The 19657-nt window shown below is 36.0% G+C and overlaps 1 protein-coding gene across 2 annotated transcripts in view; it reads right to left on the reverse strand.

Moving 5' to 3' along the window:
- PRKD3 (protein kinase D3) overlaps positions 1 to 18998 on the reverse strand; it is a 49178-nt gene extending 30180 nt beyond the window's left edge. For both annotated transcript variants that reach the window (XM_085317736.1, XM_085317735.1), the window contains exons 1-5: positions 18946 to 18998; positions 15980 to 17006; positions 3275 to 3413; positions 1512 to 1643; positions 618 to 775 (exon numbers count right to left, since the gene is read on the reverse strand). In XM_085317736.1, coding sequence (XP_085173862.1) covers positions 618 to 775; positions 1512 to 1643; positions 3275 to 3413; positions 15980 to 16270 — 720 coding nt within the window. In that variant the 5' untranslated portion in view covers positions 16271 to 17006; positions 18946 to 18998. The remainder of the gene's footprint in view (positions 1 to 617; positions 776 to 1511; positions 1644 to 3274; positions 3414 to 15979; positions 17007 to 18945) is intronic.
- Between the last annotated feature and the right edge of the window lie 659 nt (positions 18999 to 19657).

Consider the following 19657-nt stretch of genomic DNA (forward strand, 5'->3'; position numbering starts at 1 on the left):
AACTATTTGTCCTTTGTTACGCTCTATATAGTTGCGGTATATCCGATAACCTCTCAGCAATCATAACAATCATTATAACAAAAAACTAACATGGATGATATTTCTACTGCAAGCCCTTCGTCCCCTATACCCTCTTCAATACGGCTTTTAACTTTTCAAAAAGCTTAACATACCATGAACTTCCTCTCCTCCCAGCATAAAAGCATACAACTTGTACCGTTTCAGCCAAGTATATATTGACACTGTATTCTATTTTGCTATTCTATATTGATACTGTAAATACAGAATAAATCTGTATCACAAAGTAGGCAAGATACTTTATCATTGCCTAAACCAATGTTCTCAGAGTTCACATTATCATGAGTGATAGATTAATGACAAAATTATACACAGAAGTCATAATTTACTTCCAGTTTTGTTTCTTATAGTAATAATGGTAATCAGGAAATATCACAGTCTAAGACCCACCGGAGTTTCAAAAATGAACAAAACCCAATCATAATGGTTAAGCTCAGCTCTTCATGCTCATTTTAAACCACTTAACAACACTAGCTAGTTCCCCAGACATTAAAGGATTTAAACCCAGAAATACTTTTTCCCTCTTTCCTACTACATACCTCTTCAGAGGCAGAGGCTGTATATTCAGCTTGCACTGGTCTTGGAACTGAAAGCCCTGCTCCTGGTAAAGACACGTTAGACAAACGCCTCTTTCTCACTCCACTGCAGTTATTAGGGATTTTGAAGGCACATCTCTTATGGTAGTTTAATCCGCAACCTGAAAGAGAAGAATTTCACATATTTAAAGGGGGGGGAGAAGGGGAATCCAAGCACATTTAAAGCAACAAACATAGTATTTAAGTAGTACTTGTATTTTGATAAACAGTTAAAAATTTAACCCAGGAAAATGGTAAAGACAGAAAAAGTATTCTGTTTGAATTCTCCAAGTGTTCTTAATATGATTCACAGCAAAAATTTTGTTTACATTGCTTGCCTAAATACTGGCTTTCAGTAAGTCCAGCTCCAGAAACAAGGTCTAAGACAGAAGCTGCTGATTTTTGTCCTCACTTCTCTTCCCGCTAGGAGGTTTTCATCACTGCCTCACTTTGGAGCATAAATGCCAAGAGGAAGCCAGTGAGCAGACAGTGTTAGTACCTGACGGTAGGCTGCAATATGTTGCACAGTCCAGCTGGATGGAGGCCATAAGGAAAGGGATTCCCCTCTGGGATTCCCTCCAAAATATTGTTCTTTGTGCAAACAGCACACATTCATAGGATAACTATTTTTTAGAAGTGGGAAACACGAGCACTTCTTAAATCATTTGCCCAACATCACACAGTTTGCATTAAGGCCAGGATAAGAACTCCGGTTTCCTGAAACACAGACCTTCCTCATACTACCAATGCTGTATTTATTACATGCTAACATATCAAATGAAATACAATTTCTTCTTCCACATCTGATATAAATACACACACACAGAAAAATACACTAGAAATCATAAACAGACTTACCTTCACATTTTAATCCTTGTCGTACCAAACCCCAAAGCATCTCTCCACAGTAGTCACAAAAAGTAGGAGCCTTGTAGGAATGCACATAAAGTGCATGAGGACGAATCTGGAAATCCTCAACTGTAGCCAAAGCTTTTAAAAAATTGCATAAGTTACATTGCTTGCCATAAGATCAACAAGGACTTATGGAAAGAATATGCTATTTTTAAAAAAGCAGATTCAAAGAACATTACTTGAGCTGTTTAAACATTAGTGTTACATTGTACACCATTTAAATACATACTTAGAAGATCGCACAATTTTTAGTAAGCTTTTTTATTGAGGAACAAATAATTGGACTCTGTAGGCTAACAGCCACAACAACCAGTAAACAGTGCAACTCACAACAAAATAGCCAGCCCTAAGGGTTTTTTTCTTTCATGTCGAGAACCTCACCAAGCCACGAAAGAAAATCAGAAAGCTTTTGTTAAGATCAGCTTATAGGTAAACATTTGACGAAACAATCTAATTTTTAAGTTGTTTGTAGGCTGCAAAATTTTTAAACAAAAGACAGTGTGGCAAATTAGATTTTTATCTTTTAAAGGACTTCTTCAGTATGCTTACTAGATTGAATTTGACATATACTAACATAAACAAATACAAACCATATACTAACATTTCATTTTCAGGTTCCTATGTCTCATTTTAAAATTCCAGTGAAAGAGATTTATGAGTTTTCAAACGCCTTTGTTTCTGGTGGTCTGCCTTTGTTGATAAGGAAAGTGTCAGACTGACAACAAGGGGTACCTGCCTTGGGGTTGATTCCAGTAGAAGCATTATACTAAAGAACTTACAGCTGTTCTAAAATGCTGAAAAGACAAAGTTGCCTCTTTTGAAATTGTTTTCAAACCTAAATGCACATGCACATATCAGATTTTCCAAATGTGCCATTAGCTGGAAGCAATAAAAAGCTCAAACCAAGACAATCTATTACTGAATACCCTAAACATCCTCAGGACAGTAGGTCATGCAATGCATTCCAGAACTTGGCCTATGACTCTGAAAATCATAACTTATTGATCCAAATTACAAATTTAATCCCATGACAGCCAAGAGATCTGTCTTTCTAGAAGCCAGGATCTATTTGGTAATTAGATTCCAAAGACCTGCTCAGCATTAGTGCAGCTTTTATTTCTAGTTTCGCTAACTAGTTATCTACTGCTGGCTTTTGGTTGACTTCAACAAGGATTAGTGAAATCTATAGAATCCAAGACTATAATCAAGTTAGGGTGGCTTTTTTCTTCTCTTTTACTGAAGACATGTTGTTAAATTACCACCACTGCTAAGGACTTGATCACTTGAAAGAAACTGCTTACAAACACTGCAGTAATTTTTAAGATTGTCCTTACAGCAATGATTCAGCAAATACATTTACATAAAGCTTTTTAATAGTATAAATCATAAACAGCGGAAGTTGCAGAACAAGAGAGACAGATTTAGGGGAAAAAAAAAAGAGGTGGGCTTGGAAGAGCTAGTCCTAAATCCTATCTACACATCAGCTTCAATAACTAATAAATCTAAAGATTAAAATACAATAATGAAACAATACAAATCTCTTTACTGAAGCATCAGTGCCACTTGGATTTTCTTGCAAATCTCTCTCCTCACAAAACAGTGACCAGATACGACTGTTCAGTCAACGAGCTCAAAGCCTCATAACTTCTAAACAAACACCTTTTTTTTTTTTTAATTACTGAATAAAGCATTATTACAACAATACTTACCAGAGAGAACAACTTCAACAAGATCTCCCTCGTGTATTTCTTCTGCTGACGTGATCCGTTGCAAAATATTATCTGAGTTCAGGTCATGACGGAAGAGGAGAATTTTGTCGTACATGCCAAAAAAACCACACTCTGGAAACTGCAATAGAACATAAACTCTAAATTAATACATGGTCTTTGCTAATCCTATAAACCAAACTTTCTCGATAACAAATATAAAATTGAGTGTTATAAGTGTGCCATGAAAACAAAACTGATCTGGCTAAGTTATTTTTCAAGAACTGAAGCATTTTCTGATTTGAAAAGCAGTGCAAGATATAAAGTTAAAAATTCAAACAAAACCCACCACTATCAGTTTCTTCCCTGCCTCCCTTCCTAAATGGTCATAGTTTTACACAAACTTGAAATGGAAGAATGCTTTGGTTTTCATTTTGTTGAATTTCTAAACTATCAGATATGTATAATCAGTCTGCCATCTGAAAGCCAACCCAGCTCTTTCCAATTCAGAAACCACTAACTGTAACTGTTTTACAGGCACTCTGATCAGAAGGTATTCTGATCTAGGCACTCCAATAGTGCTTGAAGCATTTTTATTGATGAGCAAGCCAAAAGAGGATCCACGCCACATTTTACAATTATTTAGACTAGCAAACGCAGGAAGAGTAAAATTCAATTCTTGGCAAGAATAGAAGATAAGCTTCCAAATCCATATAGGGAGAGATACGCTAAGTAACAGGCCATTTTTCCACGACACTTCACTGAAAATAGCTTTCTCATTCTGTATTTTCCTCACTCTTCAATATATGGTCAAATGTGAGCAAAACCTCTTAAAATGAAGAGTTTAACATACACAGATAATTCACAGAGGAAAAAGAGTAGGAAGAGATCCTGGATGGTAATGAGTACCACTCAACCAGCTTCTCTGACCTTTGTGTTTAAACAAGAATTCCCTCTCAGGGTGTGAATAAACATACAAAAGTGCCTCACAGAAGGGAGGAAGAACGTGGGAAAAGATATGGAATAATGTACAACAAAATTTTAGTTGTCAGGTAAAGAATTTTAGTTATCAGGAATTTAGATCTTGCATAGTCAATAAGTAAAAGGGTGCAAACAGCAGAAAGCTTATAGTCTACTCATTTCCCCTAACTAAGGTAGCCAAAGACTTGTTTCTACCAAACTTAAGATATATAATGAAGGCACTCATCACGCCCACTGCTCTCACTCCCTACTCAGAGCAGAAACAATTTCCTCTTTCTGGTAGCAATTTCATCAAAATATTCTGTTGGCCTTCTCTGTTTTGCCGTGCACACCCTGCGTGCTTACATCTTTACACATAATACTGAAGAATTGCCATGTTTAACAAAGCGTTATCTACTTGGACAGTCAAAAAGAGAGACAAAATTTGTGCCGCTTAACACACATGAAGAAAAAGATGCACCTGACAACAGGATGTGGACATCAAGAGATAGTTAACCTGCAAAAGGTTCTCCAGTAACAAGAGCTGATTCACTGGGCAAATGCCAAACCAGCAGACTGCTTTCTCTGTCTCTTGACCCATGCCCTCAGGCTCCCAACATAAATTTGGTATTCTTTGTACTCTGTACAGCAGTCAAAACAGTGCAGATATGAAAGTAGCACTGTATTCCCCTAAAACATTTTTAAAGCTTTAGACAATAAAATCCTATTGTTTTGAGTATCTTCTGCCATCTGTAAATATCTAAATGAATTCCTCTCTTATCATACTGTCTCACTATATTCATCCACAGATTCATCTTGGTAAATGACAAACATCCATGAATATTCTGAAAATCACATTTTTCCACTCTCCCAAAGAGCGTTTGTATTAGGAAAGCAAATAAAAAGCTGGGAATTGGTTGCACTGCCCAAATTTGTGTCTCAGTGTCTCTGCAAGTATGCACATGCACAGATACAGCATATTAGTAGTCCTTCTACAGGAAACGGCATTTCTTCATACCTCAAACAGTGCATTAAGCTGATTTAAGCTCCAATTCAAAATATCAGTAGAATTTAACCAGTGACATTTTCAACTGGGTTCCTAAATCCCTTGTTGCTGTGCATTTTTAGGGTTAGTTTGATTGGGGGGGGGCTTTTTTTTTTTTTTTTTTTTTTTTTGGTCTAACAATGCAGTTTCTTGCAAGGTAATCTCATCTAAACTATCCTCAGCTTCAGAATGTAAGCATATTTTGGCTTTTTATATTACTTGGTACATCTCCTGTTTACTTCATTGGATTACAAGGGAGGAAAAGGCTGGAGGGGGAAGGAAGGAGTTAGAGTAGATGAACCTTGTGATGAATCAGGAATGTTGAATTCAAAAGAACACAAAAATGCTTCAAATATAGTTTTACACAAAACCACTGATGATTTTAGAACATCTATCTCAAAATCCTCACTTCTTCAATGTGGCCATCTTAGGATATTCCCTTTCAGTCCTTCATCAAAACACATTAATAACATGTTATTTTCTTCAAATGAAGCCACATAAATCCTGAATTATGGGGAGCTTTTTGTCTTTGTAGATGTGGTCTTACAATTAGTGCTATTCTCTTCATAGGCAAATACCTTCTTGAAGAGACATGTCTTCTGCTACTGTGCTCAGCAGAAAGATATGAAAAATAGTCTTAAGAAGACTGTATCTACTCTAAGAAACAACCATCTAAGAAACAAAATGGAATATAATAGTAGGAGCACTGCATGTATGTATATACATGTATTATCTATCTTTGGTTAACCTACGCACTCACATTCTGAGCATCCTCAAAATCACCTCTAAAAAAAACAGTGCAATCATGACAAAATTAAGATTAAGAAAGTCTTTTTCTCTAAAACATAATTGTCTCAATACCTGAGAAGTTCAAAACTCAGTCATGAGCTGTTACTCATTTCAAGTCTGGTATATTGAAGGCCAGTAGGAACCAAACAGCAGATTTACACTCTTTATTCCAAAGTATAAAATGTTCATAATTAGTAAGCTTTGCACAGAGTTATTCTAATAATAGCAGAGTTATCAAAAGGAAGATACTACAGTTCATCCTCATAGTGCCTAAAATGTATTTCCACTGTCTCTGATACATCTAGATTTTTCCACAATCCTCTCTCCCAATTAAATATAATTTACTTCTGGCAAACATTCTTTCAAAAATGTGCATTTACTGATGAAGAGTATGAGTTGTCCTCTATACTACAACTCTGAAATAACTGAACTGCCTCACTAAACAACTCTTTTGTGTAAAAATAAAGATCTTACATTTATAATTCATCATGCTTTGATTATACTTCATCCCATTTTATTTTAAATCACATATGTATGCATACGCATGGACACTGCAAAACCTCTGATACAGATTTTATTCCTCCAAGAAATTCCTCTGCTTCTGGTTTGCTCAAAATTAGTGAACTTTCTCCAATTAGTCAGGTGTAGACAGTATATTTATTAAAAATACAACATTAATTATAGAAACTTCTGTTAAAATTGCATGCTGATCTAAAATATCACCCTCTCTATGCAAAAAAAGGAGTTCATACAAGTTGAATATGAAATTACATACAATTATGAATCAAAATGAAAAGCTAAAGAATTCCAGCACCAAGTAAGATCAAAACTGGAAAGTAAGAGCTGGAGAGAGGAGGAAAGAAGAAAAAAGCCACACACTCAAAGTGTGTGGAAAAAGCCATTAAGAAGTATATTCACTCCATTGACACCAAACAAACTCTCATGATAACATTTCAGGAGATTTGGCAGCCAAAAGGACCTATTTCTCCATTTGTTGTAAGAAGGTGAACAGTCCAGCTACTGCATGTGCTCTAAAGACTCTTCATACTAATCACAATAAATTTTTCCTCACCTCCATTAGCAAAAAAAATGTGCATCTGTAAATCTGGATCTTCAGAAAAAAAAAGTTGTAAAACCTTTGTGGCTTAAATAACAAGAAAATAACTTACGTTCACATTTTTATAATATGTGTTGTGAAGTTAGTTTTATTTGTTCACTCTATATATACTGTTTAGTGGAGCATCATACTTAAAAGTAATATCAATAATAGAAAGAAACATTAATACTATAATCAACTTTATGACAACTTTTAATTACATCAATTACATCATGTTACTGAAAAAAAAAATCTAACAAAAGAGAGAGAGAGAGAGAATTAACAAGAAATTGGTATGCATCTGACTGCAGATAAACATCACTTTTTATTAATGCTGACAGTGAATTTCAGCTGCCAGAAGGGACAATTGGTGGTTCAGAGAATTAGTATCAACTATCACCTCTTTGTACTCATTTCACAGTCACCTGCAAACATGGATTTTAAAGGATCCTCTAACAACATATTTCACAGGCTTAAGTTCCCTTCTTGTAATACAAATCCATCTTTTTCTTTTTTTCAGCCTTTGAGTCCATAAACTTATCATGTAGTTGTCAGAACATCCCTAATCATAATCTTCTACCTAACTAGATACCATATAATCACAGATCGATACATTTTTAATGCTATAATCATATTTATTCAGTACTTGACAAAATTTATCCATTCTCATGTATAAATCTTATTTCTTAAAATGTTTTAAATACTTTCTAGTAACTAAAATGAATTGGTGTATGAGTTGATATAATAACCAAACATTACAGATAAATATGCAAATCCTTTTTGTAACAGCAAGTATAATCATTAAATATATCAAATTTTAATGTTACACTCCTTAGAAAGCAACCTCAACATCAATTCAGAAGTTTGTAACTATAATTCTACTGCCTATAATTAATATCTTGCTTTTCAGATAAATTCCACACTTAAATTAGTTTAGAAGTATTAGTTTAAATTAGCTAAAGGAAATTTAGCTAAATTAGCTAAATTAGTTTAGAAGTATTATAGGAAAAAGAAGCAAAGTCATCTATTGCCGACTGTTAGAACTACTGGCATCACGACCTCATGCAGTTCTCCACTAATAAAACTGACGTTCTAAGCTGTAACTATAGTAACTATCTTAAGCTCCCATGGTATAGATGTTTTACTGCTGCCCCCTCTCAAAAACGTAAGTACATACACACACACAGATTAAATGTCCGTAAACCCAAAAGCTTACAACTGCAATATTTACCCTCATATAATACCTCTATACGCATGCTTCAGCTTCATCAGTAGCATCTAGATTAAGATGCAGAGTTGCAAGCCCAAGCTCAACATGACTAACAGTAATCTATGTTATTTATCATGGGAAGTCCATCACAAAACACAGTCACTGTACGCCTAACCTCCATTTCCAAAATCATAATTCCAAAAACTAAAACAAAACCTTTGAATATAATCTGTTAGTCCATGCTAAATAGCTTGCATTACAAGGTTTCCTGCTAAATCCACAACAGACACACGTGTAGCTGGAGTACCTTATCACAGCTCTGCTAAATATCACACCTTTTGAGTTTGATCAATGAATCCTGCCCTTCCTTCATGCTGCCCTCTCTCCACACACCCGATTCCCTTGTTATAAATGAACGCAGATCCTAACCCACAGACACCTCTGATCAGTCCTTTCCACACACTTCACCTCAGACTGCACCCCTGTGCCCCCACTTTATTCCAGGGCACCCAAGCAAGGGAAGCTCTGGCTGGCTGCCCTCTCGATGGCTGGCCCTGATGAGCCGCAGGCGGCCCGTCGGAGCCTGTGTCTCAGGCACTTCGCTGCGTTTCAGCGGGGAGAGCTGTGCAAGCAGCTTTGTTCCCCGCAGCCCCCTGCTTTCTCCCCTGCTCCCAAGTACATTTGGGACTTCGGCATTTCTTGCTAGCACCTCAGACAGAAGGCCATGTGCAGACCACTGGCCAAAAATAACCTCATCTATGAACAAGGTTTTTATTTCAAGTATCTTTTAGCAGAAATTCTATGCAAAGCTTAAACTATGTTCAAGTCGTACACTACTAGATTCTTCTCTCTGTACTGCAATAAAGTACAGCTTTTATAGCTTTCCTTATACTCAAGTACATGACACTGCTAGGAAGGAATACTACCCACTTCTTTTGAAGCGTTAAAAGCTCATATGTGAACTTGAAAATGAAACTCAAAACAGATTTTTTTAAAGCCTATTTTATCTCACAGGATTATACAGCTATTACTTCCCTGCAGTAAAAGCCCAAAAAATCTGCACAGTGACTCCAACATATAAATTGCTAATCCCAGTGTTACTAAGTTTCCTAAAAGCAAAATGGAGACCGTTCCCAGTGTAGCAGTTCCAAAAGAGCATCTAACTACAGGAAATCACTTGCAGGAAGTCTGCTTACGCAGCAAACAGTGCCAAGTTCTTCTGTGGTATAAGTACATCAATATCATTAACTTACACAAAGAATGTATGGGAGATTCGTTGCACACGCAGAGTTCTAGCACCAGTAACACTACTACTGCATTACCAGATTTAAACTGAGAAAAAACAGTCAATGTATCTACAATTAGACATACTGTAATACTTACAGTATAACCGTTTTAGTTGCATTACACCCTTCTTTTTCCCCAGAAGAACCTCAAAATACAGGAGGCCAGTGCTGCTGGAGCAAAACACACAACTGGGGTTTCTTTCTATCTTGGCAGTAACTGAAAAATCACTCTAGTTCAAGTTCCAGGACTTACTTTACAAAGTTCTGGACTAGTCGCCAAAAATTCACACTAGGGAAAAGTGTAGGCGGATATTGTTTCAAGGTCCAATATCTCATGACCCATCATAACTCAAAACAAATGCTTCATAACACTGAAAGTTAATCCCACTGTCTAATACCACAAAACACCCATTACCTTGGAAAGTTTCTTTGCTCACTGAAATCACTCCAATTTATTATCCTGTATCCCTATCCAGCTATTCACTCCCACTCTTTAAAACCATGTCCCAAATCACTTTATCACGTGGAGAACTAGGCTTCAAACATCATCTTGTACAAGATCTTTCCCTCACCAGATGCCTCAGCACAGACATACTTAGACTACTGCTTGGCTAGATTTTCCAGCATACAAACCTATTTGTAATGCTTGTAAATGCTCATCTCCCCCATGTATATCAGCTCCATGCCCCCAGAACCCATCTTCCCAAAGGCCTGTTTCTTCTCATGACAGAACTATTACTCTGCTGCCCTAATTACCTCATACGGGGAAAAAAAAAAAAAAAAAGGAAGCAGCAGGTAATAAATTAAACCAATGGAGGAAAAAAAATGCAAGAATAGCTGATGAATTCAAAATGTGATTTGGATTAATTTAAGTGCCATTCAAGAATAAGCATTATTCTTGCAACCTGCAATGCAACCTGAAGTAGAAAAGAGATAGCTAAGTACTGCTACTCATTTACAAATCTCTGGTAGTAATATGGATCAATCATAACATAGTTCTTTTTTTATTTCACACTATTTTAACAGTGAAACATTTGTTCCTAGTTAAGAAATCACACTAAGCTACAAGTCAACTCCTCTGCCACAAACAGGACAGAGAACTCCCTACTGCCATGACAATGTCCAAAACTTCAGAGGACAATTTACATTCATTCCGCATTTTGGGTTTTTTGACATGATCATTTAAATTATTTTAAAACAAACAATTTTTTCTCTTCTGCAGCCATCACAGAATAATCAGCTGCTCAAGTTACTGTAATTCAGCCCCTTTAAAATCGGAGTTTGTGTGTGTATGAAATAATATGAATATACAGTTGTCATTTAAATAGAAAATTCTGCAAATAGCTGTATGTTTCTCAAGTCTTTCTTCCCCTATTTATATCAAAACATTTTGCTTTGGTATCTCCTCAAATTTCACCCGCAAAAGTCTACTTTTGCTGGTTAACTTTCCAGTATTCCAAGGACTTCAGTCACATCCAGCTATCAAAAATGAAATCCCACTTGGTCTCATTAATATGATAGCCAAGGCTATCAAAACAAATACAAATGCACTGATGGGATCACATTCAGCTCAGATCACTCCCATTACTGACCAGGGAATATAATGCACCAGGACTACAAAGCATAAAACTACAGAAATTGTAGAAACACTCACAAGCATGTGTGGTACATAAAGTTTAATTCATCTTGAAGAGGGCTAAATTTCCAGCGATTGTGTTCTCAACAAATACATAAGTATACGTTAAGTATTTGTTAAAGTGGTTATTAACAGATTAAGGCCTGAAGGCAAGTCAAAATAGCATAACGTTTCAGGAAACTATGGAGGAAATTAATTAATAAGAAAACATAAAGGATTGCTGGGAGAGAAGATTTAAGGTAAGCAAACGAGAACAGGAAGGCTTTGCCTATAAAAAGAAAAACGATCAAAAAGACCCAGCATGGAAAGTATAGCCAAATACAAGAAAGAAAGAACTGAGAAGCAGAGAGAGATAATAATTTAAATAGACTTGAGGTTGCATATAATCACAGATTTCCAGTTGAGAGACAGAATTACCAGTGCAATTAAAAGAGCAGTGACCACTCTGAAACTGAGAAAAATGACAAAGATGTCTCTGCTTTTGCTAGCAGTGACATCAAACACACAAAAGTTACAAGAATAAAGATGAAAAATAACAGGTATTAAGTTTCAACACTACATATAAGCGAGCAAGCAATTTTTGAGAATACAACAAAGAAAAAAGTGAAAAAACAATATCCTAGACATGGGAGAGTAAGATCAGAGATATCAGAATTACAAACCTTTTGGTGGAAACTGTTTGTGAACAGACCTGAAACAGGTAGTCAAAGGAAAAAAATAATTTATTTCTGGAACCTAAGGAAGGTGAGATCTAAAACAAAACACAAAAGATACAAGGCTGGATCAACTTAGATAAGAAAACAATAAATAGACAAGAAACAAGTGCAGCAGACACAACTGAAACCCTAGGAATAAATGAAGGCAGAGAAAGAAGAGGAAGATGTTTTTCTTTCTTTTTATTCTTTAAAGATTTGTTTAAGACTTATGAGAGTACAGTATTAGGAAAGTATAGAGGAACATTCTGAGAAGTGTATTAATCAATATGACTTAAGAAATGCCTCTTTGATTTTCTAAACTGTGACTATTAGGATGGTTTCAGCAAAATGGAGAAAGAAAAAACAGTCTGGGAAAATAGTAAACAGGCTGTATAGGTAAGCAATATCTCAGCAGTTAAGTCAAATGGAAGGCAACACTTAGAAAGGACAATAAAAGTTTCACATGAAGATCCAAAGATGGACAAATGACCTGCTTCAGAGCAAAACTTAAAGCCATTTAAAGAAAAGCACATAAAGAATGACGAAGCTAAATGCAACTGAAAATGAAAAGGGATGAAGGACAGGTTTGCAGACAAAAAGTAGATAATGGACACTTCAGCATCATGAAAGTAAAGATGCAGGAAAAGTTTAAGTAAAAGGTCACTATGAATAATCTTCCAGATGCTAATGCTATAAAAGTAATAGCTTAAAACAATCAATAAATCTTTTTTTATTTATAGATAATACTTTCACTAGAATTTTAAAAAATAATCTAGACTAAATCAAGCATTTATAACATGCTATCCTGCATTACTCCCAGTTTACAAACACTGGAACTATTATACTTAAGCTTATAGCTTTAAACTATTAAGCCCCACATTCTACTTCATTCCTGACATAAGAGCACATGAAGCAGAGAGTTTTTGAATATGAAACACAATTAAGACTTTGCCTCTGTAAGAGCTGAAGGACACACATTGCCCACCTGCCACTTATGCTGCAAATACATTTGTTTGTTTCCAAACACATCCACTCTCTCTACTCTAGAAATCTTAATCTGCTCATGCTTTAGTTCCTCTTCAGACTGTGAGAATTTTATGTCTAATACTTTAATACACAGTAGTCTAGATAAGGAATAAAAAAGACAAGATATATTTGAGATTAGAATTAAGACTCTTTTTAAGTATTACTATCAAGTTCAATTTCTGAGAACTTTCATTAACCATTTCAATACAAAATACCTCTAAAACACCATTCCCTGAATTTAACTTTAAACTTAAAAAACCACAATTTTGTTCCTTTCCTGATGTTTAAGGCTGTTTTGAGCAGAGCTGAGAGACATGTCAAATATTTGTATTACTCATCTCCCTCTTCTTGCAGAGGCATGTCTACTACCTCTTAGTTTCAGTTCTGCTGATGCTACTTTTACATACCCTTCTGCAAAAACCTGACCAAATGAGGCAGAGAAGCATCTGAAACAGGAAGCACAGCTGACCATCAACAATACAAGTCTGACCATATAAGAAGTGCTATGAAAATGCATTAGGTAAAGACATCATTCCTAACTGAAACACCCTCAAGTACAGACTTTTAGGGAGCTTCTTCCCACAGTAAACTAATTTTCCCTGGAAAAAAGGGAAAATAAGGGAAAGGTATATAACTCATTTTTCTAAAGCTTCTAAGGATGCTACAGTTATTAAAAAATAAGGTTAAAATCCATCCTTCTCAGATCTACTGGAAATCATAATCAATATTTTTTTGATACCATAATTGTAGTCTTAAGTAGTTAGGCAGGCAATTCAAGCTCCCACATAACTGAGGATGGACAGATCTCTCTGAACATTTTCTGGTCCAGCTGTGCAGAGAAATACAATGAGATTGAAACGTGATTTAAAAGCACTATTAATTAATTAAATTTCCATTCAATTTTAGTAGAGTTAAGATACCATTAAAATAAGAACAAAAGTTATGAATAACCCCATGTAAAATAATACATGATTTCTCCTTTTTCATTAAGGAAAAAGTGCAAAATTAATTCCATACTATTAACTGCGCAATTATCACAAGAACAAAAAAGGTATTATTAAAGTTGAAAGCTGTTAACTGGTCAAGAAAAGGCAGCTTGATCCAGCTGTGGAACGCCAGAGGAAGGGGAAGCTGTAACACTGCTGAATTCCAGAGGCATACCCAATACCTTCAAAGCTTTCAACTGGAAAAACAAGCAGCCACACGCACAACAGTACAAAGCAGAACACAGTTTACAAGTGTACATAAATAAATACATCAAGATTATATTAATACAAGAATATTTCATATGCCTGCATCAGTCACCTGAGTTAAGAACAAAATCCAGAAAGGATGTACTGTCAGATACAGGGTTGAGGAAGGTATTGCTACTTTTGCATTGAAATATCAGTCTACCACGCAAGATTTTTTTCCCCACACACACATTTCCTGATCAGTTTGCTGCCCGCAAACATGCTCTCACTGAGCAGTCATCTACCAGTAGCATCAGCTGCAGAAGACCATAAGCTGAACTAAAGCCAGATGTAAAGAAAAAAACAGAGGTCCTGAATCCTAATAATTTTTACAGTAGATTAGACTAAGCATATAACAAGTTTCTGAACTCAAGCTAAACTTTAGCTTAGCCTGCCAAGAACAGAGAGGAAAAACAAAAACAAATGTGATTACATTTGTTTCATCTTTCTTCAAGACAGAAGACAGGAAATATGCAGATGCAGAGACAGAGTTGATACAGAAGGAAAAAGCAGCCCCTAAAGGGCTGCAAAAAAGTCTAAAATGTGGTACAAAAAAAAAAAATTGACCCACATAACTTGTCTCTTAAGAAAGGAACTAACACGTTGAACCACATTCTGATAGCCCAAAAAGTCATTATGAAATCAGTCTGCTTGCTGATTAATTTGCAAAAATATGAAAGAAAGATGCAAGACATGAGATGGGGGTAGAAATACACAAAAGCATATGCAGACAAAAATTCATATGTTTGCCTTGATTTTCTCTCAAGCTATTAAGTGAAAAAGAATCATCTAATAAAACTAACCGACCATAAATACCATTCCAAAAATGAAAGATAAGGAGAAAGCAATTTAATTCCCTACAAAATAATGTACCTTCAACTCCCTTCCCCCATGGAAAACAGCAATTAATTTCTTCTTAATTATTTACGTGAAATCATGTTAATTAACTTCCAGTTTGGTTAGTAGCATCTAACCTATGAAGTATGCATACGAACACAGCAAGATAAATGTTACTTCCTTTTTATGCAGTCAGAACTTTGCAACAGCTTAACCAAGTCACATTTGAAAAGTATGCCAGCACTTTTTCTCCCCTTGGTCAACTATCTCTGAATAGATATTACAGATATTATGCTGATAACATTCCTCTCATAAAAAAAAGCATCTCATGTATTTCTTACACGGAAAAGCAATATTACGAAAATGTTAGCCATTTGGTGGTTTTTTTTCAATTAGTACCTAGAAAAATAAAAAGAAAAGAAAAGCCAGTATCATGCAACTCCTTAGGCTTGTAAAGCATTTCTGTAGCCACAACTGCTATTCTGATTACAGTTGGCTACACTGTACCAAGAACATTCCTTTACAGCAATAATGAGTATAAACCAGAAAAAAACAAGTATTGGTGACAATCATAGAAAGGAAAAAAAAAAGAGAGAGAAGAAAGAAACAATAAATCATACAATCCATATTGTGGAAACTAATTCTTGCAGAAAGTTTGTTACTGTATTTTCTTTTATTAGGCTTCACAAGAGATTCTAACAGGAGGTTTTACTCCTTTAAAATTAAAAGCTTCCATTCTGGAAGTCAGCAAAATCTCTATGCAAGCTTTGAAACTTCTAACAGGTCTTGTCTTTGTATCGAACTTTTTGGCACATTCCAGTTACACGTTGTTATTGCTACCACATTTTACTACAAAATAACTACAATCAGAAAAATGTGCTACTGTTACACCATACCTTCTGGTAAACTATAGAGCACACGAGGTCTTTAACAGCAGAGAGGGACAAGTCCTGAGCTTCAATGGTGACAGTCTCTCGAGTGAGACCAATTTGCAGAAGGAATGAGACTCCATGCATAGAGCCCCTGGAGTTGGTGAGGCTCTGTGTACTGAAACTGCCATTGGAGAGTCGACTGGAGAGCCCCGACTGGGGACTTGAAGACAAAGTTGGGGTTTGTGGTGCAGCAGCATGACATGTAGGTGGGGAGAACTTCTGTAAGGATGGAGGAGAAGAGTCGTTTGCTGACATCTGACTTGTTTTAGAATGCTGAGATCTCCCTAGTAGTCAAATTCTAACAAAAATATTTTGTCAGTTCTTGGTTTGAAATTAAAAAAAAAAAAAAATCTAACTTTCCCTTTCTTAGTTCAGCAAAAATGCCCTGACCAGTAAAACATGTTAATTTTCCCTTTCATTTTGTGCAAGCCAAAGAGTAAAATAATTTCAGCTGGAAGTTACTTTAAATTAAAGGTTCTCTTTCTACAGTTACAATCAGCTGATCAAAAGCAGATTGCTTTTTCTTTAGCACCACATCCAGACAGTAGAGGCTTACATAAAGGCCTCAGAAAAATACATCAGCTCTGCTTTTTCATATTAGTCCTTCATATCTATATATATATATAAAAAAAAAAGACCTCAAATAGAAACAAATGTTGGTAACTCATTAGAAATACCCTCCTTCACCTAACTCCACAGACAGCATCTTATACATAGGCTTATCTTCATGTAGATATCCTTCTAGAATAAAAAAAAATAAAAAAAATAAAGAGTCCAGGTATACGATGAATCTATTCTTCCTCCAGAAATTCTTCTCTGAATTCACAGGACATGGTTAACAGATACCTCCACTGATCTCCAACTTTTCATTTTTGAAAAATATTTTATATTGTGAAATGCAGGAGCAGAATTTTTGAAGACCCAATCACATTAACTGTAATCACTAGGTTCACCCAGAAAATCTCCAGCATTTTGAAATGTTGTACTCTGCCTGTAGGGGAAAAGATAAAATTATTATTTCACATGAAATGCATAAAGTTGCATAGCAACATCATAACCTTCTATTTTGAAGCAGCAGGATCATTGAGTTCTTGCACTTAAATATGTTGTAAATTAGTAACTTTTTACACTCATTTTAATGGTTAATAACTTAACTGTTAATAATAATACTTAACTGTTCTCCCACTATACAATACACGCAACAAATCACATCTAACACTTCCCAATACATTACCACATCTTTTAATTAATATTAATTTAGCAGAGCAAAGCACTTCAATTCTTAACAGAGAAAAATGATATAGTCTATGTCTGCTCTTTAGATATATGTTGAGAAGGTAGGAGGTAGCAAAGGAAATGCATTAAACAAATTGATGTCTTGACAACATCATAATGCCAAAACTCAAAAAAACACTACAGAACAGGCACTCAGGAAAACATCTTAACTACAGCACAAACTCTAACTGCAGGAAGATATTTATAGTCTACAACAAAGCATTGGTTCCTTTGGGGTGTGTGGGGGGAATCATTTAATGCTCACACGCCTGCTCAAGAAGCAAGTCTGCCACAACCTTTTAAAATAAATCATTTCATGACTGAATTCTGGATTTTTTTGCACTTCATGACCACGGGCTCAATAACACTTGTTACAAGATGCTGTGCTATCTAAAGCAATATTCCAAGTATTTGGAAGCAAAACCAATCACTCATTCAAGCATACGCTACCTACTCCAACTACTTTGGGGTTCTAATGGTGCTGAGCAGCTTTACCTGGACTCAACTAAAATACTTGTATTAAGGAATAAAGCAAGGCAAATTTGCACTATGAAACTTTGGCAATGCATTGATTTTTAGTTATTTGGTCAATATTTTAAATATATTGAATATTTTCTAACATTTATCCTTTAGAAATAAATGGTGTTATCTAATGCTGAGCACTCTCTATTCTCACTTCCAAGGAGCTAAGTGAAAAAAAGTTGATTAACATTTTGGATAGCACCAGAACTGTAAATCAAGCTTATGTGATGTTATTCTACATTCCTCATATAACTGCTTCCACAGAAAAAAAGCCTGTGAATGCAAAAATGACTCGAATACAATGAGACTATGCACACCATCTTTTTTTAAGGAGCACAGATCAATACAGGATACCAAAATCAATAAGCTCATGCATTTTTGCCTTCCCTTATGTACAGAAAGTGTCAGAAAAGTATCACTAAGTCTAAATGGAATTAAAAATAAACAAATAATGTTTATCACAGGCAATATAAACTATCCTTACTAGGAATAAGGCTGATAATTAGTAAATCTGCTTAATAGATCATAGCCTGATATTTACCATACAATAACTCAAAAACCCACCTCCACTGCAATTTCAGAAGGTAAATGTAGAAACAGTTAAAAGAATAGCAATACCGGAAGGAAAACTTAGCTCTTAGTTCTCTGATAAAAATTCCTAATAAGTGCTCCAGAAGAACAAACAAACTGGAATCTACTTTTACAATTATCTATAATTATGCTGAAAATCTAGTATTTGTTGCAAAGACTCAAGAATCGCTAGACATCCAGCAAAGACACCTGAAAAGACAGTTTCTACATCAAAGAATATACTGACCATGATAGAGATAAGTGCCATAAACAAAAAGAACACTCAAGCACCTTTCTCAATAAAGCAGCTTTACAATTCCTTCGACTTTGCATGGAGGTCAGTAATATTCATGTTTTCTACACACTGTTTTTCTCCTCCTCACTTCTCACAGGTATCAGAGACAGCAAACACTAAACTTTAGGGGGAATCTAAATAAAAAGCGAATAAGGCTTTACCAACATATTGGAAAATAAAAATTAAGATGTGACAGAGTTAATAAGTCTTCTCAGTAAAACTAAGCAAGTTAAATTTAGACACTGAAAGGACACTGAAAAAAACTCACCTACATCCACTTAATTAAAGATGTTAACTACATTCAYCAAAAGTGTGATTCGTTTGCATTTACGAAGCCTTTTCATACCAAGTTTATTTGCATATAAGCCTTTAATGATGTTTACTTTTGCTACTTCATAGGAAAGAGTGGATCTTTCTAAGAAAAGAAAACGACAGAAACTGCTTACTTCTAAATCATTTTATGCGTTGTGACTATGAATGCTAACATGTAAGAGAAGTGCATACTGAAATTAATACAAAAGTGATGGGATTGGAGATAAGAAATAAGGTGACACCTCAGAGAAACTGCAAAGACAAACGACCTTCCAAGGGAATCATACCAATCCTCTTCCTGCTGTACAGTTCACCGTCCACTTTTCAGCCTACTCTCGTCTTGGAAGTGCTGACCCTCCCCTTCCTTTTGGGGCTGCTCCCAAACCAGGCAGCCTCTCCAATATCTGGCACTCGACTCGCCCTCGTCCCTCCCTGCTAGACACGATACGGACTTCCAGTCCCGCTCCAAGCAACTCCTCTCCCTTTTCTTATCCACAAAGCTGGTCGCTTTCCCGGATTTTATCGGGAGGCGCTAAGGCCCCCGCCAGGCAGCGGACGGGCTCCCGCCGCCGCTCCCCTCACCGGGGCCGCCCGCAGGTGCCAGGGCCGGGGCTGCGGGCGGGGAGCAGCCGCCACGGCGGGCCGGGCCGGGCCGGGCCGAGCCGGGC

This window comes from Rhea americana, unplaced genomic scaffold (genome assembly GCF_003343005.1).
Source record: "Rhea americana isolate MKP2758 unplaced genomic scaffold, rheAme1 scaffold_501, whole genome shotgun sequence".
NCBI classification, from domain to species: domain Eukaryota; kingdom Metazoa; phylum Chordata; class Aves; order Rheiformes; family Rheidae; genus Rhea; species Rhea americana.